Source organism: Coccinella septempunctata, chromosome 6, assembly GCF_907165205.1.
Source record: "Coccinella septempunctata chromosome 6, icCocSept1.1, whole genome shotgun sequence".
NCBI lineage: Eukaryota > Metazoa > Arthropoda > Insecta > Coleoptera > Coccinellidae > Coccinella > Coccinella septempunctata.
In genome coordinates this window covers 6,359,273-6,385,352 of record NC_058194.1, presented here as the reverse complement: position 1 = coordinate 6,385,352, position 26,080 = coordinate 6,359,273, and the positions used below count along the sequence as shown (strand labels likewise).

Below are 26,080 nucleotides of genomic sequence, written 5' to 3'. Positions count from 1 at the left end.
TTATATGGATTCATTACATGAAAAATGAATCCAGTAGAACAGCCTTTTTCAGCAAGAAAGTTACATCTCAAAATAACTTCTCTTAATTTCCTAATATTTTCCAAAACTAATAAGTTTTATAATGGTGAATGGTATAAATGAAAGGTTTGTTTGTAAATGGAATATAAGAGAACCTGCATTCATCACTTCCAATAAAGGAGGAAAACTGAGGATCGATGAAGAGAAAATTATCATCTCTCCTGCTCCTGAAATTTTTATTTCAAAACTGAAAAATTCACATGTAAGTACCTATGTTAATCTTCTCAAAAAATTAATAAAGATCCACCTTCCAGAATTTTTCTAGCCTTAATTCGACCTATCTATTTCTCATATTCGTTTCTGTTTTCTATTTTAATTCTGTCTTGTAATAATTTGGTTTGAATACTTCGAACACTGTGAATAATGAACTTTAGTGTGAAATTCGCAGTTTTTTGGGGATGTAACTGTCTTCTTCTGGAATTAAAAGCATGCTTGCCACAATCAAATGAATAAGCTCCTCAAAGGCAAACAACAACAACAAGAAAAAGTATATCCTTACTCTTCTGTCTTGAGTCAAACACTCCAATTTTATCTTTCCACTGCTTCTCATTAGTTTCTTTGATGATCTCTTCCAAACCCTGTCAAAAAACATGAGTTCCATGCTCAAACATCACAACATTTATTAAACCACTGTTTCACACAATTCGTTAGACATATTCAACATGGACGTAACGAAACATTAAAAACTTATGAGAACAAGAATCAATGGACCATGTGAACAAGCACTTAATGGTCACTTACTCCTGTTCCGGCTCATAAATTCTTCGACTTTTGTTTGCCAAATTTTTTCCACGTGATCCATATACAAATGATCAAAGCCCTGTATCAAATAAGTTTCTGAACTATTTTCATATCCCAATATTCAACCAATAATTGAAATACATATGAAAGTAATGATTTTTTGCCAGGATAAAATTTATACATACTTAATAGTAACTTGAGTTGGATTTGGTTTGATTTTAAAGAAAACAAACTGAAACTGAAATTCATTCCGTGTGCCGAAAAATGAAATATGTCTCTTTGCGTTGTATTCGCATAAAATACAAAAATTGGTACTTTAAAATTTGGTATTGGACATCAAATATTGAGTGTATTCAGAATTTTGAGTGTTTGATGTATAATAAAAATATTATTGAGGAAAGAATATTTCAAAAATTTTTGAATCGAAGCTTTTTTGTTCCTGAATATCAGATTATAAAAATACCTACTGACATAACCACACACGGTTACGATTGAGAAAAACCTTCAAGTTTTGGAAATTCAGGTGTCATAATTTAACGTCTGGATATCAGACTGAATTTGTTAAATTGGAGCAATATTGTAGGCACTTTCTCTATTATATCGAAATATACCTTGAGACTGTTTAAAATCCTGAAGGAATCGTTAACGATGGTTGGAATGTATTTCCGGCATTTGCATAGTATTGGAAAAAAAGATTAGTTCATTGCTTTTGTACCTTCATATAATAAAGTTTCGTAAAGTTTGTCCGAAAAAATTTGGAAGTATAGACTCCATTCACATTTATTTTAGAAGTCAGTTGGCCATGAAATAATTTTCTTTCAAGTTTTTGTAACTAGAACGGAGTAAGGTTGGCACTCATGAAATGTAGATAATGTCATAACGCTGTTGCCACAACTAATATCAATTTTTATTACGAAAATGCCGAAAGTGATTAAAAAAAGAAACAGGGTTTCAGGAAGTGCTATTTAGAATTCAGGTCCGCTGATTCCAATAGTTATACCCTGATATTCTAAAATCCACAATACTTTAGACTTCAGCGAACATATTCAATGTAAGAGAATTCATATAATGTTTCATCTGAATCTAGAAGACTCATATTTCAGCTGAATATTTCCACAATCAGAAAGATTGTGAATGAAGAGGATGACAAAGAATTTCCTTCTATTGGGAGTCCCAAAAAAGTGGTGGCATTTGAGAATTTTATGTTTGAGTGAATTAATGCGAAAAGTTTACTACAGGATTTTCGATGAATGTCATCGTAGAATAAGTTCCCGAAAATTGATTTTTCTATTTTTCTTTTGACTTGTCCTATACATTGTAAATGTCTTAAGATACCAATAAATACCCAATTATTATTATTATGTCAATGTATTAAGATGAACAGCCACAAATACGCGCCAGTTGTCCTGTTAATTGTTTATTCATGTGCAATTTTTTTCAAAGGTGAAGTTCATCTTGACTTGAAACTTCCTTTAATTCTTTTTACTTATATTGATGCAAGATGATTTTTGTTGAAGAATTTAACATTCTTGTAATTATCTGTTAATTCCTTCGGAAGATACCCAATGAATGACTAAGAACTCCCAATAGAAGGGGGAGACCCAAAAAAGTGGTGGCATTTGAGAATCTTATGTTTGAGTGAATTAATGCGAAAAGTTTACTACAGGATTTTCGATGAATGTCATCGTAGAATAAGTTCCCGAAAATTGATTTTTCTATTTTTCATTTGACTTGTCCTATACATTGTAAATGTCTTAAGATACCAATAAATACCCAATTATTATTATTATGTCAATGTATTAAGATGAACAGCCACAAATACGCGCCAGTTGTCCTGTTAATTGTTTATTCATGTGCAATTTTTTTCAGTGAAGTTCATCTTGACTTCAAACTTCCTTTAATTCTTTTTACTTATATTGATGCAAGATGATTTTTGTTGAAGAATTTAACATTCTTGTAATTATCTGTTAATTCCTCCGGAAGATACTCATTCTCAACCACTCCATCATATGCATTTCATCGGGTTAATATTTTTGAAATCTACAACTGATGTAACGTATTCAAACTTTAGCCAAAGAAGATAACGAACATTAACTCTCCTCAAGCGGGTGCATATTATGATATTATACTAATTGTATTTTCCATGCAAATAACTGGTTTTGGTATGCCTTCAAGCCCTTCAATTAGTTTGTATGAACTTCAATTGTGTTGGTCACATATTTTCCGAAGAGATTCGACATTGTGATGAAAAACGTAATAACAGAAACTTTCACGTAGAACGGGCAACATAGCGTTGATTTAAAACCCAAAAATGTTTTGACAAGCGTCATAACCCCACATTTTCATACTATACAGAGTGAAATGTGTCAAATTTCCATGGCCAACCGACTGCTAAAATAAAAGTGAATGGAGAATAGAAGATTCAAATCCATAGTTTTTCCGCATTTTATGTTCATTTGTGAATGAAAATATTGGACTTACCCCTTCGAACAGCTTCTTCTTGTCGTCGTATGACCGGGTATCCACGCGTCGTTCATATTTGGAGGCTACTTGAATTTTGGGCTGAAAAAATTGATCAGTGATGCGTATACTATTTTGACATTAAGGTAGGGATACCAGTTTTGTGACAATAATAAAATACTTACTGGGTACTTTCCAGTTAGGGCCTCAGGGTCCAAACCTTTTTTCAAAGCCTTATGTCTGAGTTGTTGCTTCTGTCTTTCCTTCAGTTCTTTAAGCTACAACAGAAAGTAATGGAATTTTTGTAGGACACTTTATTGAATTAATCTTACATCGTAGTCTTGGCGTTTTTGCCTTTCTTCCAAGTCGTACTTCTCGGTTTCAAGTTTAACAATGCACTCCCACAACTCTTGGGCTTTGTCACGGAGTTTCTCTACGCTCAAGTTATCTAATACCAAAGGTTTGATACGGATGGAAAGTGAAATTTTCTTTTCTTCTTCCAACTGTTCTCTGGTCTTGTTTCTTTCAATTTGAGCGGCAGAAAGATTGGACTGAAATATAATGAAAATATTTCATGAATATTACCAAATGCTTATTTGTCAAAGGAGATATGCATTACCAATTACATTTTGCTATTAGTACCTGCTAATAATGTAACGGCCATAAAATGGTGTTTCTGGATGGAATATTTTCCTATAATTCGATAAAACTTCTACATTGACGCAACGTTAACGGAAATAATATTTCAAAAATAATAATATTTTTTTATTATCTAACGAAAATAAAAATTCAATTATAAGACAATCAAAAGTCTGTGAACAAGTCAACATCAATTTTGTTACAATAAAACCATTTTTGTTAGTTTTGTATAGAACTTCGCAATTACAATATAACAAGGTAACAATGAAATTAGTGTTTTGCTTTCAAAAACAGAGTTTTTTAACCTTTGGTTCATACACTTCAAAGTGCTTAATAATAGGAATACCAGAAGAGTCCATGACCAGTACCTAAGACTATTACCATTTTTCAAGATAAATGTATCTACTGGCCGACGAATTTAGTTCAAACAAGTTTTTTTCGATTTTGAAATTTTGTGGTTATGAAAAATATGTCAAAAATCCCATCTTGCGAAGAACGAAATAACAATAATTCATTCAGTCACCTTTTAGTAACATACAATGTGTATATTATGTTTAATCCAATCATGGAATTGATTGAGGAAATGGAAACTTAGTTTTTCTAGAAATTAAATTAGGCATCTCACATAACTGACATGACTTACATTGATAATCATAAAAGTCCTAGATCTTATGTTATTCAGGATAGGGTAGGAAATAGTGTAGGTAGGATAGGAATCGGTATATATGACTTAAAACCATCAACTAATAAAGTTTGAGACGGAGGTCATTGATAATTGTCAAACTGAATTAGAGGAGTTTGAAATAAAGATATTGATACTCCTCCAAATCATCCACAAATAATGACTAGGTCTGGTCGACTAATTAAATAATCAGACAAACTAAATTTGTAATCTCATGGTAAAAAAAGGAGGATGTACCTATTACATTCAGTTAACAGTGTAAGTAGTTGTTCTAATAGATACCTACTACATAATATGAGCTCTCCAATATTTGTCTATGATTTACTTGAATATATGTCCCAGATGATTCAAGAATGAAAAATGTCTTCAGATTAGGCGCTTGTAAGCCACTCTAGTTATGTGTGAGTAATCCTGGTCAATAAATAATATTTCGAAAGCCAAATTTCAAAAGTTTATTCTGAGGCATCTTGTAAAATATTATACATATCCATTATAGGAATCATATTTCTACTTTATTATTGGAAGGAAAGAAAGAAAAGTTTTGAAAATGTTTGTAGGATTATCTTATATACACATTCAGCATTAACTCAAACTTAACCTGTGTACTCTTAGTAATCATCTGCAATTATTTGTTCGTTCACAAATTATTCATATAACCCTTTGGCTTTAGCACTATAATGAAATTAGTATTATCTCTGCAATATATATATATATATATATATATATACAGGGTGCGCTTTTCAAAACGAAACAGACGAGACAACCACTTTAATTGTTGAAGAAAGTAATTACCAATAATAATTATTTCGTTGTCTAATGTGGTTACCATCGTAACCACAGAATGAATTAGTGTTACTGATCTTTTACCGGAGAAAACAGGAAAAACAGCTATATATATACATATGTGTGTAAGTGTGAGTGTGTGTGTGTGTACATATTACAAATACTCACAGTAGGGTCTCTTTTGGTGATGGTAAAGTTGGGTCCTTTGTTTTTGTTCTGGTCCTTCAGAGCTTGCATCATAGCTTGACGCTTTTTCTCAGCATCCTCCAAACGCCTTCTCTTCTCCTCGATATCCCTTTGTTTCTTCTCCTCTATTTCCCTGATACGGCGCTCTTCTTCTTGCTTCTTACGTTCGGCCATTTTTCTCTCCTCTTCAGCCCGACTAATCTTGCGTTTTGCTTGTTTCTCCTTCAGCTTTTTGAGGTCTTCTTCCTCCTTGGCACGTTGTTTCCTCCATTCTGTAATGTACTCACGGAGCTGTTCGTCCAAGTCTGATCTCTTCTGGTCTTGGCGTTTGATGAATTCTGGATCCCCTTCTTTTTCCGCCCTGAATGAATAAAATACATCAAGCGATTTTTCAAATTATTTTAATTCACCGTTTTCCGATTTTCGGGATGTTTGTGTTGATACCTCTTAACTATCGAGAAACTATTCAATATTTAGGTGTTTAAGTGTTTTAGGTGTTAAAATGTTCTCTTTTTGGAAAGAGATTCGTTATAAATTTGTTTCACGTTAAGAAACGGTTTTGGTGGAAGATGTTTCTTGCCGATGCTGAAATTTTAGACTTTTAATTTCAAGAAAATTATTTTGAATAAATTATTTACAGGGTCTTTCTTTCATTACTTCACGCAAAATTAAACGGTGAACTGCACAAGATATGTTCATATAAAATTCTAGAATGACGAGATAATCTAAAATATTCTCAAGTATTGATTCTGCCGCATATACCAGAAGTAACTATCAACTCAATTTTTAGAAGCTTCTCAACGTTAGAAGGATGAAATTTTTAAGGCACTTTTATTGAAGTCATGTTGACTTTTTTCACTCTAATCTTCATTAAAAATTGCACAGAGAATTTTGTTTCTAGTTTCTAGTTTCTATCCAAAAATGTTTCACTCCTCAAGAGAATCAGTTATTTTTATTGAATTATGATTGTATTCTCCAATAAAAATGTCTCATTAACCTTATGCCTGAAATATTCAACAAATAATACGTTTCTAAGGTGAATAATGTATTCAGTTATCCGTTGTTTATTTCATTATCAAATAATCCGATATTAAGTATACTAAACATCCAGAATTCGCATCTGCAATATTAATTTTCATTCAATCACTTTCACTGAAGAAGTCCACGAAAGAAGATTACTTGAACCACACTCTTGGGACAACATTTAATGGACAACTTGAAATGTTGGTCTCTTTCATAACAAAGTGATCGGGGAAACAGAGAAATTATAATTTTGTCGCATTTTCATGCGAATCCGGGAGATTCTCCAATTGATACTGAAACATATCAGGATTCTGTTGTCAGGATATCAGGATTCTGAGAAAACATATGATGCGTCGGTTTTCAAGGATATTGTTCGAAATAAACTGATTTCAAGAAAAAGATACAGTATTCGGAAGCAGCGTTCATTCCAGTTCAAGAAGATGAATTTTTTGGGCAGAGGCATTTGGACTGCCGAATCAAAATTTGTGTTTTTTATAATTCGAATAGGTACTAACTAAAGATAATCGAAGATATTCATTCAAGGAATTGAGTCGCTAGTGGAGAACGATGTTTAAAACTTATGTTTCCAATAAGATGGTCACATGAAATCGTTTTTCAAGACCGATGGCTGGCAAACAATGACCCTCATCACTGGCCACCACGTTCACCTGATCTAAAGCCCTTAGATTACTTTATTTGGGGAAGGATGAAGAATATAGTATGTATATGCAACGTACCTACTGGGCATGCCATTCGAAAAAACGAAGTTGATGGCTACTTCATTTACAACCGGAAGTGACAGAAATTTGAAAATATTCCAGATTTGCTTGTCATTCTGGATAACACACTGAAACTGAAATGTCTTATTCGAATCACTCCGAAGGCTGTGGAAAATTTTTTTAGCTCTATTTTCTCGTTTTGACGGCCGCATATATTTTTAGGAAGGCAATATTACCTATTCGGTCTTATTCTGTAACTATCTATCCATAAAAAGGTGCCAAACAAATGCTGCAATTTCTGATAACTTTCTATTCAAAGCAAATTTAACCATCTCAGGTCGATCTGAAGTTACAGAATAGGGCAGAAAAAGTATCTTTCAAAAGTTAATTTCTCAATTTTAAAACCTTCGATAGAATTGATAACTGAAAAGGACGGTTTTCGGATGATACTCGACTTTGTATCAAATTCAATCAATTAATTTCTGCATGGTTATGTTTGAAGAAACCCTGGACTGTAGATGAATGAATATTTTTTGGCTTTTTTTTCAGGAAAAAGTAATAGCCAAACGTTAACCTGAAAAACTTTATCCACAACATCGAATTCTTCATTGATATTCGACAACAGAATAGAATATTTATGAGTTAAGAGAAAAATTCCTCTAGATAGTCTAGATTCCAATCAGGTTATGTTCTCAGTATTGTATGGCTTTCCATACTAGAGGTCTGAGAAAAAATTGAAAGAACACTTTCATCCAAAACCGTCTTCAACGCAAGTGTGTCCTGTATGAGAATCAATAATGTGAAAATATTGAATATTCAAACTTACGTGAAGAACAAAAAAAGTTATGAAAAATCTCAAAATCATTAAGGTCACAAAAATAGCTTAGTTCAAAAAGTTATTAACGTCATTAAATCATAATATATGAATAGTTGAAACTGCCTATAAAAAATTGATTAGATCGCGAAAAAGCTCAAAAACTATTTTTAGTTGAATAATGACTTCAATAGTCTGATATTTTGGGCAATTCACGCCTTTCATTCTCCTTCGTTGATAAATTAGATTGAGAATTCCGCCGTATTTTGTTGCCCGTGTTTTGAAAAACATGCCGAGGGAAAAAACTGAAAAGAATGTAAAAGGTGGACAAAATACGGCAAAATTCATTAACTGTTTTGTTAGCCTTTTGATTAGAGCTTGGTATATAGAAGATGGATCGGAAAAAAAAGGAGGTATAAGAATATAATTGTGCGAACGATGATTTTAGAGACATTTTCGACGTTTATACGATCCATTTTCTACAATTTGTAGGCGCGGCATATTGACCAAATCGAGACAAAAAAGTTCGAAGCTTATTCAGGCAATGCTCCTTAATTTTGTCTCAAACTTACTCGACTTTGGTGGTGGTAGTTGTGGTCCTACATGGTACATCACAAAGGCAGGGGAAGATCACGAGTGACAAGGAAAAAACAAAAATACATATAAAATATCACATCATAAAAAACTTAACTACAAAATAGGTATTCATGAATTTACTACTAGAATCTACTCTATTTCAAACGTTCGAGAAGGGTCACCACAACATCAGGGCTGTACAACATACGTTTTAAAAACAGGGTGGGGCTTACTACTTACTTTCTGTAAAGAGAAAAAATTTTTATTTAGGACTGAAGAATATTTATAGAGGGCGAGCTACGAGATGCAAAAGAGTGGATTATCTACATGAAAACGGAGGAATTTAATGAGATGAGGTGATTATTCATTATAGCACTGGTTGACTAGATTTTTTCTAATATATATAATATAATCAATATTTTCTAATATATATATATATATATATATATATATATATATATATATATATATATATATATATATATATATATATATATATATATATATATATATATATATATATATATATATATATATATAAAGGGTGAAATAAGGGATTTCTAACCAATTAAGTGTTGTAAAATGTTACTCTTTATTCATTCACTAAGCTTTCGGAACAATTTGTGTCCTTCTTCAGGGTTCCTACAATTTTAACAGAATATTCAGTTTTTAATTTCTCTGGCTTTGTAATTTATACATACTGAAAATTGAGATTTTTTTGATTTTTCAACGGCAAAAGAATGATTTTATTTTAATATACAATAGATTGGAGGTGAAAAGATTGTTTTGATAATTTATTTTATTTTTGATGATGAATACGCATCAGCGACATTTTCTTATAGGTTAAGTGTCAGGGCTGTCCAACACTTTTTTATTCGTCGATCAGTCCGTCGAAAAAGGGTCTTTTATTTAGGGTTAGTAGATACGTATAGATGTTGCTCAAGTTTCGAGTATCTGATTTCTTAAGCCCGTTTGTAACAGCCAAGAATTCTCTGAAGAATTCTCTACCAAATTTTGGTGAGAAAACGGCAGAGATTATTTTGTATGCAACTGAACAGAGAATTCTACCGAAAGTGCGTATGTAACGGTAAAGAATTCACGGCGCATGAAATCTCGAGTAAATTTTCTAGAGAATTCTCAGCTGTTGCAAACGGGCTTTATTTATGGGATTTTCTTGGTCATTTATATGGATCATTTCTAGAACTAGAACATACTAGTTATTATGGAAGTGTTGTCTCATTCTCATTTCTGAAATGCTATTCGTTAGTTGGAGTAACAGAAAAAGCATACCTATATGCATCGAAAATATGTATGTTGTGTAATGAATTCGTTAAATTTCATATGAACGGGAGGAATTGATTCAATAGCACTAGAGTTTGAGCTTTACTTACGTTTCTACGACTTCCTCTTCTTCTTCCTCTTCCTCTTCTTCACTAAAAGACACACAGACAAATATTAACACGAGTAACAACACAGGAACATGATTTACCTATTTTTGAAGCAGAAGCGTGTGCAAAGGTAGTGAAAGCATGGGAATTGTTGAATAAGCTTCTTAAGAAGAGCTAGCGTTGGAGAAATATATGATATTTAGTTTTTCTATCTTGCGTAGCATCACCAATTTATTTTTGTTCATATAAATGTTTAGAATCATAAAAAACTTGTTAGTAACCATGACTAATATATATGAGGATGCAGTCCTTCTATCAAATTTTTCTTGCTGCTGAAATAGACTCAGACAATCCGGAAGAAATAAGGTTCATAGTGCAATAAAGAGCGGCAGTGGAATCTGGATGAAAATTAATTTTGCGATTTTTCTACTTACGAGTAAACTTCCTCTTCATCGGACATATTAGCGAGTTAGTTTTCTGAAAAAAAAAATTAATGGTTCACTTTGGGTTCAGATTTCGTAACTGAAGCAGGCTTGGTATAGTAATGAATCGTTGAAGATTGGGATTATATTTATCCCAAATGTCATGGGGAAAGAATGTAGACGGATATTTTTAAAATATAGGTCAGGCTACGTTTAACTGACACCTGAAAAAATAATCGTTACCTTCTTTTCAACCTTTTTTTATACAGATTTATTTGGTTGTATCCAAGAAGAATCTAGCGCTCATCTCATCGGCAACTATGTTTTGTTTTCATGCATTGTCTTTATTAAAAACATTTTTTGATTTGATAGTGAAGTACATTCTGCTCTCAATTTCATTATCGTAATTGATATTGAAATTATTTAACATCCCAAAAGAAACAATACCAAACAAAGACAAAAAGACAAACCGTCAATTCGAATAGATAAGTATAGTTGTTAAATTAAAAAGTTGTGATGAGTTGTAAAACTGATACTTAACTTCCTTAAATGCTCATTTTTCACGAGCAGGTACGACGCTCACCCGAGCGCTTACCATTTGTATCAATCCGTACAAGTTAGTAGCTCCACAAGTTTCTCAAACAATTCCAAGCAATACAAGAATTCGTTTTGACTCTTTTCCTTGAATTTTACTACTGATTGATGTGTTCGATACTTCATGAAAATCCATAATTAAAAACAGAATTAGGTATATGATTTTCACTAACATTTTATTTAACCTTCACCACCTGAAGATGCTATTGTGATCGCGAAACATGTGTCATGGCTTTGACAACTCATGTTCGTGAAAATCATATAATTCTGTTTTCAGTTCAACTATAATTAAGCCAAATTAATGATATACTTCAACTCTGAAGAAATACTACATATATTCAATGTTGAGAGCCATAACTCCTTCGTTAGGTACTTAGATTATCTCAAACCACACCTCTCAACCTTGAAAGCAAAGTTAAGATTTAATATTTTGAAATGAATTTCAGCATAATATAACTGATAGCTTAGTTAATTTATTCTAGTTGTTCATTTATTTATTTATTTATGTGTTGGAAGGTTGGGACTCCTCAGAAAAGAAGGCATATGCCATCGAAAATAAAACCTCAAACATGAAATCAAAACAAAGTTGTAGCAATGGTGCGATTATTTTCAAAAATTTTACGGTTGTCAAGAGTTGATCTATGGTGTTTCTAATTGTTTTGAAGTGCCTAATGCTAATATTCTGTTGGAATTAGGTACTGATGCAAAACTTAGTATTTTATCCATATGAATATATATCAAAAGTTTTCTCAAATTCAGAGATTCATTATTCTTCAGTAGGTATTTCAATTGATTTTTTATTCGGCGATATATCCAGGCCAAAACTATTGGCCATTGATATATTTTTTGCTGATATTTTAATTTCCATTATCGAATATACATAAAGAACATCTTTATTCAGGAACTATACTATTTCCATCGAAAAAAAATCCTTTGAGGATTTGAATTAATCCAATTATGAATATCCGAAAGTCTTCACACTTTTATGTAACGTGCGTTCAAAAATATTCGTCGTCAAGTAGGCTATGAAATTTTGAAGGCTGATGTTCGGTGGCTGAACGTATGTCTTTCCTTGAATTACTTCGTCTTCCCAAAATGTAAACAATGATGACATTAACATAGGTTAATGTCGATTACGATATATAGATATCGTAATTTTGTACGGAAATTCACTTTTTAGGAAAAGTTATCTGTAGATTTCACCCAACTTTCGAAAAGCATTTCTTTCATTGAGTAAGATGACAAGAATCCGAACAATCTGAGGCAGTTAGAAAAATTCTTCGTAAAAATTTTATCCGTCCACTATTTTCATACGTAAGAGACATGAATCTTGAATTGATCGTGATATTATGTTTTTTTTTTGTAAGAAGGTTCTAGCTAACTTCAGTCAAATGAATAAATCACAGTAATATTCTCAATAATATGTTTATTAATTCTCTATAAATAGGTATTGAATTGATTCAGTCATTACTGAAAATCCATGACTAAACTAAAAGAACTGAATTACATAAAAATAGCTATTGGACAATTTATTAAAATTCAATGCAGATATAAAAAGGCATGATCTCCTTCATCACGTTCTGCTATTAAAGTTCCATAAAAGAAAGTAGGTCCACATTTTGCCTTTGACTGATGCATACTGAACTCCAATTTTTCTTGGATGCTACAAGGTTAGGTAATCACAACCTTTTCAGTTTTCTGATAACATGTCAATCTTTATGGAAACAAATGGATATTTTTTTTTAAATCGGGTGGCATATGCCAACAGATACTCCAGCCACTTGAGATAAAACCTAAACAGAGGTTTGTCAAGCTTCTGTCATGATGTTTTCATTATTGCTGAACTCTGGAGTTTTCTTCTTTGGTCGACCACTTCCTTTTTTGTTTGAACAAACCTGTTTCGTCAACACATCGCAAAACAGTACAATGGAAAAATTCATACTTAATAATCTACAGCAACATAGGCTTCTATGAAGTCGCCGGAACAGAATATTTCCATTCTCCTTCAATTTTCTTTCCAATTTTGAAGTAGGATTCAATAGTAAAAGCCTTTCACACGTCCGTAAAAACCATTTTTATAATTTGCTGATAATTTTAATTCAACAACAATCCAAAATGCTAAAATGACAGTTAACCTGGAAAATTAATAGTATAGCACGAGCTAAGAATTACGTTTAGGCACGAAATATCGACGTTCAAAATTCCATAGCCTACTTGACGACGAATTTTTTTGAACGCACGTTATATATACATAGATGAACCTGCCATTAATATTGACATTTATCAATGAAGTTTGAAATATCATGACTCGTTTTTCAAAATATTCATTTCATAGTCATCCACCAAGATGTTACAGTTTTCTGTTGAAAAAATTTATTACTTTTATAAATGCATGTCCAACTATATCATTTCCTTTCAAATCATAATGATTCATGAGATTTAAGTTGTAAATAAAAAGTGCGTCAAGTGTTTAGTAGTCTATCTAATGACGTCCAAAGACGATGCAACTTAGAATAAACCAAGGTTTCTTGCCAGGCTCTATTTGGCAACGACAGCAAACTTAACAGTTATTTTTAATCTAAACTAAACATCTGAAGTCTTGTAATCTTGAAATAGACTAGGAAAGAAATTCGACTCTGTTTTCAGAAAATTATCTCTTTGGTCGTACATGCGATAGATTCAGTTTTATGTATAAGGAATAATTATTCTTAAATTAGGCGAAGCTATTTTTTTGAATAATGTTGGCCCTATGATTGCAATGATTCTATATCGAAGATGAGGCTGATTTTCATTATTGGATAAAAACAACCGATTCCCGAGATGGATATCCATGATTTACAGCTGATTTACCATATAAAGCGAGGTTACAATCGAACGCAACAAATTATTATTTTACTGACATTTTTGGGAATTATTAGAGTCTATCTTCAGCAAGTTGGCAGAGCTAATATTGCAAATGCTTGACAGTTTTTGCCAAAGATGAAGTGTAATATGTCCGAAACATGACCATAAAACGAAAATTTGTAGGGCTTGATTGAGAACATTTTTAAAGTCCATCGTTCATCTTTAATCCATTAATTTTTATAAACCTATCTAACGTAAAGGATAACTTATAAACTGTTCAGTAGAAATTCAAGTTAGTCCATACAAATTTTTTTTACTACTAAGTAGCTTTAATTTTTCTCTTGCATATATAACTGCTGAGAAAATGTGCTGTCTACTTTTTTCTAGTTAATTTGCTCCTGACAAATTAGTGCAAGAATTTACGCAGGAGCAAATCGTTGATTTCATTTTTAATTGATTTTGTTTCAGAGATTGGGAGTGAAAACCCTAAAAAGTTTATGAAGAAATGCAGAATCCTCCCAGAATAAATTTCAATCGATATCTGTCTACTTTTTTATTTATCATGTGTGAATTTTATAAAATTTCGAAGGATCCATTTTCTTGGGGTATCTTTTACATGGCGTCATGGTTGCACCAACCAGTGGTTTGTCGAATCTGCTGTAGACCCATGATATAATTCCATCGTTATTTCTAAGCCCTTGAGCAAAAGGATCAGTTTTTCGAAGGAATATGCGATTGCAGTTTCACAATTGCAGCCTAAGAATGAGTTAAAATGATAAGCAAAAGAACATCCTTTGTTTGAATTGGATTTTCATTCTTTCCTAAGATCTTAAAAACTTCCTGATATTATCAATTTTGATTTTGAATATTTTTGAGTGGGTACGGATCAGTAACAGTAGAGATAATCTTGAGAAAAAATTTCTCAGATATCAGTGCTTTTTTAGAGTTTGGAATTTTTTAAAGACAACATTATATCCGTCATTTAAGCACAATTCTTCATTTTACCATTTATATTTACATAGGTAAACGTTGGACGCCATTTTGTAGCAGAATAATCTCTGTGTGTTCATACGTCTTACGTATGAGAGTAAGTTTATGAGTTCAATTCATTTGAATCAATCACAAGCAATCAAGTTATCATGTCTATAGTAGTCTAGTTACATATACTTATTTGTAGGTGTACTTATAGATTTTTGAAGCAACATTCCACTTTGAATATAATTATAACATTCTGAACATCTGAAGACTCGGTCAAAAGTATTGCTGAAATGTCTGATTTTATCGATTTGAATTATGAGATTTTGTGAATAAGCTCATATAGGAAAAAAAATTTAGCTATGAGGCATTTGGCTATTTCCATAATTTTTATGAAATCGACTGAGAAAAAATCAGAAAGTCGAAATAGGTTCCGGTATAAACTGATTTGATACTTATTATCTAATGAAAGATTGTATAGGCTATTTCCAGATTTCAATGTGTCTCGTTGAAGTAGTTTGGTAATCGGATATTCATTCGTTCTTAAAATAACCCAGGTTTCGGATCCCAAATTGGAGCTCGCCAGGATGAACGGATTGCTCGAGAAAATTAACGCGATTTTAACTTATACGAATAAATTATGTTCCGATTTATATGTAGATCTGCGCATGTAAATTTGCTACCCAAAAAATTTATTGGGAAGACTGAAATTCAAGGCCTTGGTTTCAGAAGGACAAGAATAGCTTTGGAATTTGCCATGTACCTACATCTTGTTAGAAAATGTGAATTATTATATTTGCAAGAACGAACTCTCTATCGTTAGGGTTAGTTATCTATAATATAAAATTCCTTGAGAAGAAAACTTACAAAAATTAGATGAAAAAGAGCAATCCAGGAGCACCACACAACTCTGGGAGCCCGCAGTGACTGGTGAGGTTCACATGTTTTGGTTCAGTTCTGCCTTTCCCCCTCCTCTAATTTCGCCCACGCCAACTGAATCTTTTCTTGGGTTTCATTTCAGTTTCTCAATTTCATCTCGGAGAATTTCGGCAATCGAATAATTGTTATGACAGTGAGAGAAAAAATAGTTGCACATCTAATTTTACCGCACCATTGTTTCTTTCATTTCGATCAACGGAAATTTTGAGTGAACTCTTCATTAACAGCATATCAGAAAGCACAATGCTTTCTTTATTTTGAAATTTTTCAAAATTGTATAACATCTGCTCTTCAGAAAGTATTTTTTTCAAAATAGAAAATAAAGGATCCGTAGTATCTCCATTATTCAATATCTACCTTGAAATATACATATAAAATATTATGAATCGATAAAGCAATCGATAGTTTAGGTAACTCAATTTATTTTGCGTCTTCGAACTACAACTTTTCAAGCTTAAGAGATGGCGCCCTTCGTTTATCTTGTTTCTAGATCCAAATATGCCATCGATTTCATTTCTTCATCTTCTATTGATTTTGACATAGGAGCCAGAATTCACAGTTGCGCATTTAAACTTTGATAATTATCTCTGTTTCTTTTATGTTTATATGAACATTATACGATTTTTTTAAAGCAATTCAGTGACCCACTCAGATCTTTTCAAGGTGTTTGTCTTCTTTAAATATTATATAAAGTAGTTTTTTTTTTCTTATGAATTCAAGTGTTTTAGTTCCTGAAAGTAAAAAGTTCAACGTCAGCTGAAGTACTCTGATTCATATTTCCTTTTAGTAGTTTTGATATTATCAGTAAGGCAATGCTGTTCCAAGAAACTCCTTCTTTAAATACATAGTGTAATGACTACTCATGGTTAAGCAGAAAAACTTCTAAGTAAAAATTTCAAATTATTAAACTATGTGTTTCTGAGATTGGGAGAAAAACTATAAAAAAGTTTAAAAAGAATGTCCTTGGCGTACTCTGATCTTTACATACAAAATACATCATCGACAAAATAATAGATCCACCCAAAAGTTTGTTGAATACATTTAATTTTTAACGACGCTTCAAATATTGTTTGTAAATGATGGTTAAGGTATCGATTGAAATTCATTCTGGGAGGATTCTGCATTTTCTGAAACTTCTTAGGGTTTTCACTCCCAATCTCTGGAACAAAATCAATTAGAAAATTGAAATAAACGATCTGCTCCTGCGTAAATTCTTGCACTGATTTGTCAGGACAAATCAAGTAGAAAAAATTGTTGTCTGACAATGAACTGGAAAACAACTTTGAAATTATAATAACGTTTCGGAGTCTATATCAGACTCCTTCATCAGACCAAAATCAATTTCCGAAAACTGATATTTGTCAATAGTACATAGGCACTTTTATTTTAGCACTCAGTTGGCCATGGAAATTTAACACATTTCAGCCTTCATAGAACGAAAATGTGAGATTATGACGCTTGTCAAAACATTTTTGGGTTTTAAATCAGCGCTATGTTGTCCGTTCTACGTAAAAGTCTCAATAATTACGTATTTTATCACGATGTCGAATCGCTTCGGAAAACATGAAGTCGAAAATATGTGACGAACATAATTGACGTGTATGAGAACTGATTGAAGGCATACCAAATCTAGTTATTTACGTGGAAAATACAAGAGATCAGTTTCTAAATATACTTATTTGTGCTATAGAAGAAAATGTAATTATTAACACATAATATGCAATATGCTTGAGGATACAAGCAGAATAAAAGGGATACAAAATAACAATAAAATTCATTCAAAATGAACTCTAATTTGACTTTTCTTGCTTTGGTTTCTGCAAGAATATCAATGATGTCGTTTTCTATTGATGGGACTGCTATGCTAAATAAGTCAGCCTTTCCTGTCCAGTTGAAGACCTTAAATAGGTTTTCACGAATTTCAATTTGTTGAAAGAACGTTAATATGTAGCTGTGGCAGCTGTAGTTACTGATAAAGTCAAAAATATTTTGAGTGGCCACAAATTTTTATGGATCTGAATCGGAACTATACTTCAATGCTTTCTTGTTTAGTTCGCCAAGTAGAAAGTCTTGCAAACATATTCCCTCGAGAAAGCTGTCTTCAGCAACTTCTGGCAAAACACTGAATCTTTCTTCAAGTTGCACTGAAATAGAGTTCAATACTTGAATGAGGTCCTTCTTCAGCTTTTTCTTCTAGTCCAAATTAAATGTTTCATCATCAGCCTCTCCTCCAGGCTTTTTTATTTTTCTTTTCTTTTCCTCTTCTGTAATCTCTATCTGTGATAATTCACCAGCTCCCCAGTTCGAATGATTTCCAGGCTCATATTATATTTTCACTCAATAACTAAGTATATATCATAATAAGAAGAAGGAAAACCCTTAGAAACACAAATGCACGAGCGTTGTCGCCGTTGTCTGCGATAAAAGGAGCTATTGTTGTCTATGTTCTGAATGAAATACCCTCAATTGGCGAATCCAAAAATCTAGACGCCCTCTGCCGACTGAATTACGAAACTACTTTGTCAGTACTGCAAAGTCGAAACAAGTTTTGTTCCTCATGTTTTTTCTTATCTCACGTTGTCCAAAAAAGTATTATAATTATCATTTGGAGAAGTTATATTGGGATTATCGTCTGGGTTTCTGAATAGAAATATTGATTCCGAAATGATATTACAAAAGGTATTTATACCAGTGCTTTCAACTGGCAGGAGTTAGGTTGAACGATTTTTTTTGCGAGAGTTTTCTGCTAAATTCAATTGACGATTTAGAAAAACAATTTCATAATAATCATACTTCCAAATGAATGCTTTTTCTCATCTGTAAAACTTGTTCCATGAGCTGCATAATATTTATGTCTCTTGAGATTTCAGTATGAGGAATACCTATTACATAACATGGAATTGAAAAGCTTTAAATAGATACTTCACAAACTCAGTATATGCTACCTCAACATTATTACCTAGCTTTAATTCAAGAAAGAATCTGTGAAATAATAGGATTTCGTGTCTAGGTACAGTGGATCACCAATATCATCGCTCAATTTTATTCCACAATTCATCCCTTTCAAATGAAGTATTTCCAAAGAATGTTGATCTTTCTTCACGAAACCAAATCAATCAATTCACTTCCGATAATTCCGATAAATATCTTGATTTACTAGAAAAACTCTGTTAGGCCGTACAAATCTCGAGAAGAGTACTGACAAACGTCAAACGCCCTCAACGGTAATTGGATTCGCGAATCGGGTAAGGTTTTGCGCCTCAATCGGTCTATGATATTTTTTTTGTGAGTAGATCTCGACATGACTTTTGTTATCGCGTTGGTTGTTATGCGACGCCACAGCCCTCTATAGAGACGTTCTTTAGAAGGCTATGGCGACGCATTCTGTTTTCATACTGATGGCGTGGACTATATACTACTTAATAATTTATTATTATTAAGTATTTGGTTATTATTCTCCAGTTGATGGTGTGGAATACGGACGTTTTTTACAATCCCACATGTATAGTGTTCGTTAATTATTTAATTCACACACATATGTATAATATGTGTTATGGCATATTTTTGTAATAATATGTTTTGTGTTGAATATTGAATGAAAAATATTCAATTGGAGAGAAAACTGTTTTTTTATTATTTTTATTTTGCGCCCCCAGATCGCTAGCGGCCGTGACGGACGCTTCTCTCGCCACGCCGTCGTTCCGGCTTTGTCATGCATCAGTCATTTGTTTCGTCAATCGTTCCTTGTAGAACTCGTTATATATATATATACTTCTGGGTTGCGGTGTCAGTCAGTCTCGAGTGAAATCTTGACAAAAGAAGACGTGCTATAGTGCTCCTAGTGCTATAAAAGAGGAAGCGGAAGAGAAAGTCGAAGTGGAAGTGCCCACTAACAAAGCTACGGAATATTTGATTCCGTCTGTGAAGTTTGTGTAGGTTCTATATTTGTTATCGGAATTTTAATTCGTTAAAATTTTCAAAGTTGGTGTTCATCCTCAGTGTCCAGAAGTTTTTTTCGTTGGTACTGCAGAAAACATCAGGTGAGCTTATTTTCCGTATCTCTTTTCTGATTTTTCTCATAGCGTAGAAAACATTCGGCTTTATACCATAGTTTTATATTAGACTATTTCAGTGAAGATTTCTGAATATTTTATTATTCAATTATCAAATTGTTTGATATTTTGAGATTTTTGAGTATAAAACCATGTCGGAACCTCAGATAATGAGGGTTCCTACATGGAAGCGACCGATGCTGAAGAGTTCAACGAAGGCGAACACGAGGAGCTTGTAAAGCTAAGAGAATAAAATGGACAGTTGAAAGCTCAAATAGTCAAACTGACTGAAACTGTGTCACAGTTGGTCGGTGAGATGCGCCTCTTGAGGGAGGAAATGACCCGCAATAATATGCCGAAATCTCCCACTTACGCTGCAATCACAAAGCCGGTAGCGGGTTCCAAAAATAATTCCCTTAAAGGAATTGTTTCACAACCCGAAACAAGGAAAAATGATTTAACGCAGGTTGCGAAGGCCCCAAACGCGCCCCCAACTAAACGCGCGCGAAAAGAAAGCTCCTCTTCTGATGAGGAGACCGTCAAGCAGACAACGGGAGTACCTAAAAGGGATAAAATCCCACCCATCACGATGATGGGTACATCAGATTGGGTAGAGATCTCAAAAGCTCTCTATACCGAGAAATTCAGCTATAACCGGGCTACTGTATTGAAAGACGGAATCAAGATTATAGCCACAACTGTAGATGACTACAGAAAAATAACGAAATTCTTCGACCAACTTGGAAAGGAGTATTTCATATACCAGATGTAAGAGGAAAAGAAAATTTACGCCGTCATTAGGCATCTTCCAATAGACGCAGATCTGGAATTGATTAAAAATGACCTGAAATTCCAGGGAATCGATGATGCTGAGGTGTGTAAAATGACATCAAACAAAACGAAAAAGCCGATACCATTATATCTGGTTAAAACCCAAAAGAAGGAGATATTCGACATCAAACGACTCTACAACCTTTGTATTACAGTCGAACCAAAAAAGAAGGCAGAAGGTCCAAGTCAGTGCTTTAGGTGCCAAAGGTACGGACATGCACAGAACAAATGCTCCTTCCCGTGGAGATGCGTGAAGTGCTCAGGAAGTCATAGCAGCAATGACTGCACACTCACCAGGAAAGGTGAAGAGAGAAATGCCACATGCGTCTTATGTGGAGAAGAGGGCCATCCAGCTAGCTACAAAGGATGTAGCGAGTTCAAGTTGGTGACCCGAAAGAAGAATTCCCGAAAATCAGTTGAACAGAAAAAGAAGGTAACAAAAACAACAACTTCTGAATAAAAAATTCAGGAAGTAGCGAAGACCCAACCTACAGAGCAGGAAAAGAAGAGGGAGACTCCAAAACCCGTTCAGAAAAAAGAAGGACAGAAGAAGCTTACAATGAAACAGGCTGTGAACAGTCAACAGGAGAAGAAAAAGATATCTGAATCAGCCGATGATTTAGATATCTTCACGGAAAAAAATTTCAACAAGATAATGTTGAAAATTGAGAGGGAAATGGAGAAAAAACTCCAAGCATTATTTAGTTAACTGAATTAATGGACCTTTCGAACAATAGGAAGAAATCCCTCAAGATAATCTCGTGGAACATAAACGGGATCAACACTCGGAAAGCCGAGATAGAACAAATAATATCAGAAAGACAACCTGATATTATAGCCCTACAGGAAACAAGAATAAACCGGAACAGACGACTGAATTTCATGAATTATGAAACATATAGATGTGACAGAATTACAAACACCGGAGGAGGAGTAGCAATATTGGTGAGAACAGATCTGAAATACTACTTTAAAAGTAGATCCGACGAAACACAAGGAAAAATAGAAAAAGTGACGATTGTTGCCGAATTAAATCGGCAAAGAGTCGAAATAACCTCGGCGTATAAGCCACCACAAAACAATCTATTGGAAGAAGAGATAAACAACATGTTGGAAGGATCAAACCCGAAAATCTCCATCGGAGATTTCAACTGTAAATCCCCATTATGGAACAGAGAATAGAAATGGCGAAAAACTCAAGGATTTCGCCGAAAAACAAAATGCCATAGTGATTGGACCAGAGCTACCGACATATCTTGCTTTTGGAAGAGGAATACCAGATGTAATAGATATCGTGATATTGAAAAATATAACTCAAGAATTCTCGATTGAAATTTTGGAAGATGGAACCTCAAACCACAATCCCGTGGAATTGACAATTGGAGAAGAAACAAGAGAAAAACTGCTGGAAATAAGAGAAAATACCAATTAAGCTAAATACAGCCATTTAATACAATCGGAAATAACAGAAATTCCAACAATGAGCACTCCAGACGATCTGGAATGTGCGGTTGATAAACTGGAAGAGATTATATTGAAAGCCTACGAAAAAAGCACGAGAAGAGTGAAGAGACCAGCACCAAGTCATCCGCATGGCGATACGCCTAAAGAAGTAAAAGATCTTATACAAGAAAATCGAAGACTCAGAAGAATATATAGGATGAACAAAAATGATCTAAATAGAAGGAACCTCAACCGACATAGCCAAGTTCTGAAAAATGCCCCGAAAGATCTAAGAGCAAGCAGATGGAACAAAAGGGTTCAAGAACTGAATACAATCGATCATTCTGCATGGAGAATGCAAAAAAGCCTACGAGGAGAAAAGACTAAAATTCCACCCTTACACGGAGAAAGGGGAATGGCTTATACCAATACTGATAAGGCAGATGCATTGGCGGACTCGATCGAACGAGAATCGAGAATAAATTACAGGATAGACGACGATAATGAAGATTTGGAAGAACTGGTTGAAGAAAATGATGAAGAAATGGATGAATTACCAGCGACTGCTGAAATAGACAAGCCAACATCGCCAAATGAAATCAGTGGAATAATTAGAAGTTTGAAGAAGAGGAAAGCTCCCGGAAGCGATAAAATAACGAATGTTATGTTAAAGAAATTACCTAGAAAAGGTATAGCCGCTCTAACAAATATCGCGAATGGAATTATGAGGACAGAACACTTCCCAGAAAAATGGAAAACAGCAGAAGTCATAGTATTCAATAAACCATTCAAAGGGAAGAATTTTCCACAAAACTACAGACCGATAAGTCTACTGTCGGCGTTAGGAAAAGTAGTAGAAACGCCACGAGGCTAAATGAGGAGTATGGCATGAAGGATTAATATATAAGATGAGATGTGCTGGATATTCGATCAAAATATGCAAGTTGATCAGGAATTATCTCAAAAATAGAAGATTTTACCTGAAAGTGGGAGGAGAATGCTCCTCAACAAGAGATATAGAGGCTGGGGTACCCCAAGGATCAGTACTTGGGCCACCTCTGTACAACATATACATCCACGATATTCCGAAAAATCCAAGAACCATGCTAACGTTATATGCTGACGACACAGGCATAGCAACTCGACACCGCAACCCAGAAGTAATAGAACGAGTTCTACAAGAGACGATTGACGAAACAAATGACTGGTGCATAAAGTGGAAAATCAAGCTCAATGGACAAAAGAGCAAAGCAATATTACTACAGAAGAGAAGACTGCGACCAACAACGAAACTGGATGTTGACGGCGAAGAAATCGACTGGAAAAATGAAGCCAAATATTTAGGAATAACGCTTGACAAAGGACTTACTTGGAAAAGTCATATCAAACAAGCAATCGACAAAACGAAAGCAGCGATGAATAGACTCTATCCTCTGATAGGAAGAAGATGCCACATGTCGAAAGAGACAAAATTGAAGATAATCAAAGCCGTTGCTAGGCCTCAACTGACTTATGGATCAGTTGCCTGGGGTTTCGCGGCAAAGAGCCATATCAAAAGAATTCAGGCCACTGAAAACAAGCTGCTACGATGTGCAATAGATGCACCTTGGTTTGTCAGGAATAGACAGATTTATAAGGACCTGAAATGGGAAACCATAACGGAATTCATGAACAGAAAAGCAGAGAAATTATTCGAAACAGCGAAAAACCATCCGAATCAAGAACTTAGGAGACTAGTGGACTACGACCCAGAGGAAGACAAAAGGAGAATGCGAATTTACCGAAGGAGACCAAGAGATCAATTAAAAAGAGATTAAAATAGTAACAGAAACTTATTGAAAAATTCAATAAAGTGTTAATCCAATAAAGGATAAACACATAAAACCCAGCACGATAGTGTGCGAGAAGAAAACCGACAAAGAGATGAACGGTTTTTAGGCAAATGCTCGGAACCAAAATTCAAGAAGCAGTTGAGGGTTTTTAGTGGGTCTCGAGCTCAGGAGAGTGAGAAACCCCACACTGTTCCCGCTCAGGAGATGAGGGTGGTTCGTCTGTCTTGCAGATTTTCCCCCTGCTACACCAAAAAAAAAAAAAAATAAAAAAGTCTCGAGTGAAATATTGACAAAAGAAGACGTGCTATAGTGCTCCTAGTGCTATAAAAGAAAAAGCGGAAGAGAAAGGCGAAGTGAAAGGGCCCACTAACAAAGCTACGGAATATTTGATTCCGTCTGTGAAGTTTGTGTAGGTTCTATATTTGTTATCGGAATTCTAATTCGTTAAAATTTTCAAAGTTTCAAACTTTCGGCCTTATACCATTAGACTATTTCACTGAAGATTCCTGAATATTTTATTATTTTCAAATTGTTTGATATTATGAGAAATCTGAGTATAAAACCATGTCGGAAACCTCAGATAATGAGTGTTCCTATATGGAAGCGACCGATGCAGAAGAATTCAGCGACGGCGAACACGAGGAGCTTGTAAAGCTCAAAGAAGAGAATGGGAAGTTGAAATCTCAAATAAACTAACTGAAACCGTGGCTCAGTTGGTCGGGGAGATACGCCTCTTGAGAGAGGAAGTTAATAAGAATAAAGCGCCTCAATCCCCTAGTTTTGCTGAAACTGCAAAACAGATTACGGCACGTAAATCCTCCACATTTGCAGAAATTGCAAAGCCGGTAGAGGTCCCCAAAAATTCCTCCAAACAGGAAGTAGCTCCAGAACCGGAAATGAAGAAAAATTTTGCCTTTCAAGTTGCAAAAACCCAGAACACAAAACGCGCGCGTAAAGAAAGTTCATCTCCAGACGAAGAGACCGCAAAAAAAGCAACTAAAAAGATAAAATTCCACCCATCACGACGATGGGTACAGCCGATTGGGTAGAGATCTCAAAAGCTCTCTACATGAAGAAATTCATCTACAACCAGATGGAGGAAGAGAAAAAGATTAACGCAGTCATAAAGCATCTCCCAATAGATGCTGACCTAGATATAATCAAAAATGATCTAAATGTCCAAGGAATCCATGACGCCGAGGTGTCCAGAATGACATCCAATAAAACCAAAAAGTTTATACCCTTATACCTGGTCAAAACTCAGAGAAATGTGATTTTCGAAATAAGACGCCTCTACAATCTCCGCATTGTAGTGGAATCAAAAAGAAGGGCAGAAAATCCAAGTCAATGCTTCAGATGCCAGAGGTATGGACATGCACAAAACAAGTGCTCTTTTCCATACAGATGCGTTAAATGTTTGGGCAATCATTGCACAAAAGATTGCGAACTTACCAGAAAAGTTGAGGAGAGAAATGTCACATGCGTTCTGTGCGGCGAAGAAGGCCATCCAGCAAGCTACAAAGGATGTAGCGAATTCAAATTAGTGATAAGGAAGAGGAAAACAGGCCAGAAATCGGCTCAGCAGAGCACGATTCCTCAAAAAGTCCAGGAGAAAAAGAAGCCCACCCTCTCCAAAGTAGATGACAGGAAAAAAGAAGTACCTAAACCAGTACAGAAGAAGGAGCTACAGAAAATGCCCCAAGCTAAACCTACGATCAACAAAACAAAAGAAAACAGAAAAGTCTCTGTATCCGCCGACGATTTAGACACTTTTACTGAAAAAATTGTCAACAAAATCATGTTGAAAATTGAAAGAGAGATGGAGAAAAAACTCCAAGGAATGTTCAGTAAACTGAAATAATGGAACATACAACTAGGAAAAATTCCCTTAAAATAGTCTCCTGGAACATAAACGGGGTCAGAACTCGAAAATCCGAGAGAGAAGAAATAATATCAGAGAGAAAATCTGATATTATAGCCTTACAGGAAACGAGAATAAAACCAAATACGCGATTGAACATCATGAATTATGAGATATATAGATGTGACAGAATCACAA

General features: G+C 34.2%; 1 protein-coding gene across 8 annotated transcripts in view; it reads right to left on the bottom strand.

Annotated features, from left to right (window-relative positions):
- LOC123316062 (troponin T) overlaps positions 1-15,906 on the bottom strand; it is a 33,338-nt gene extending 17,432 nt beyond the window's left edge. Inside the window, exons 1-10 of one of the 8 annotated variants that reach the window (XM_044901982.1) lie at positions 15,792-15,901; positions 10,524-10,566; positions 10,093-10,134; positions 8,942-8,944; positions 8,698-8,724; positions 5,552-5,930; positions 3,612-3,830; positions 3,465-3,557; positions 3,301-3,381; positions 820-898 (exon numbers count right to left, since the gene is read on the bottom strand). In XM_044901982.1, coding sequence (XP_044757917.1) covers positions 820-898; positions 3,301-3,381; positions 3,465-3,557; positions 3,612-3,830; positions 5,552-5,930; positions 8,698-8,724; positions 8,942-8,944; positions 10,093-10,134; positions 10,524-10,549 — 949 coding nt within the window. In that variant the 5' untranslated portion in view covers positions 10,550-10,566; positions 15,792-15,901. Of the gene's footprint in view, positions 1-577; positions 657-819; positions 899-3,300; positions 3,382-3,464; positions 3,558-3,611; positions 3,831-5,551; positions 5,931-8,697; positions 8,725-8,941; positions 8,945-10,092; positions 10,135-10,523; positions 10,567-15,791 lie in introns of all 8 variants that reach the window. The other 7 variants (XM_044901981.1, XM_044901983.1, XM_044901984.1 and 4 more) reach the window with 7 other exon arrangements.
- Between the last annotated feature and the right edge of the window lie 10,174 nt (positions 15,907-26,080).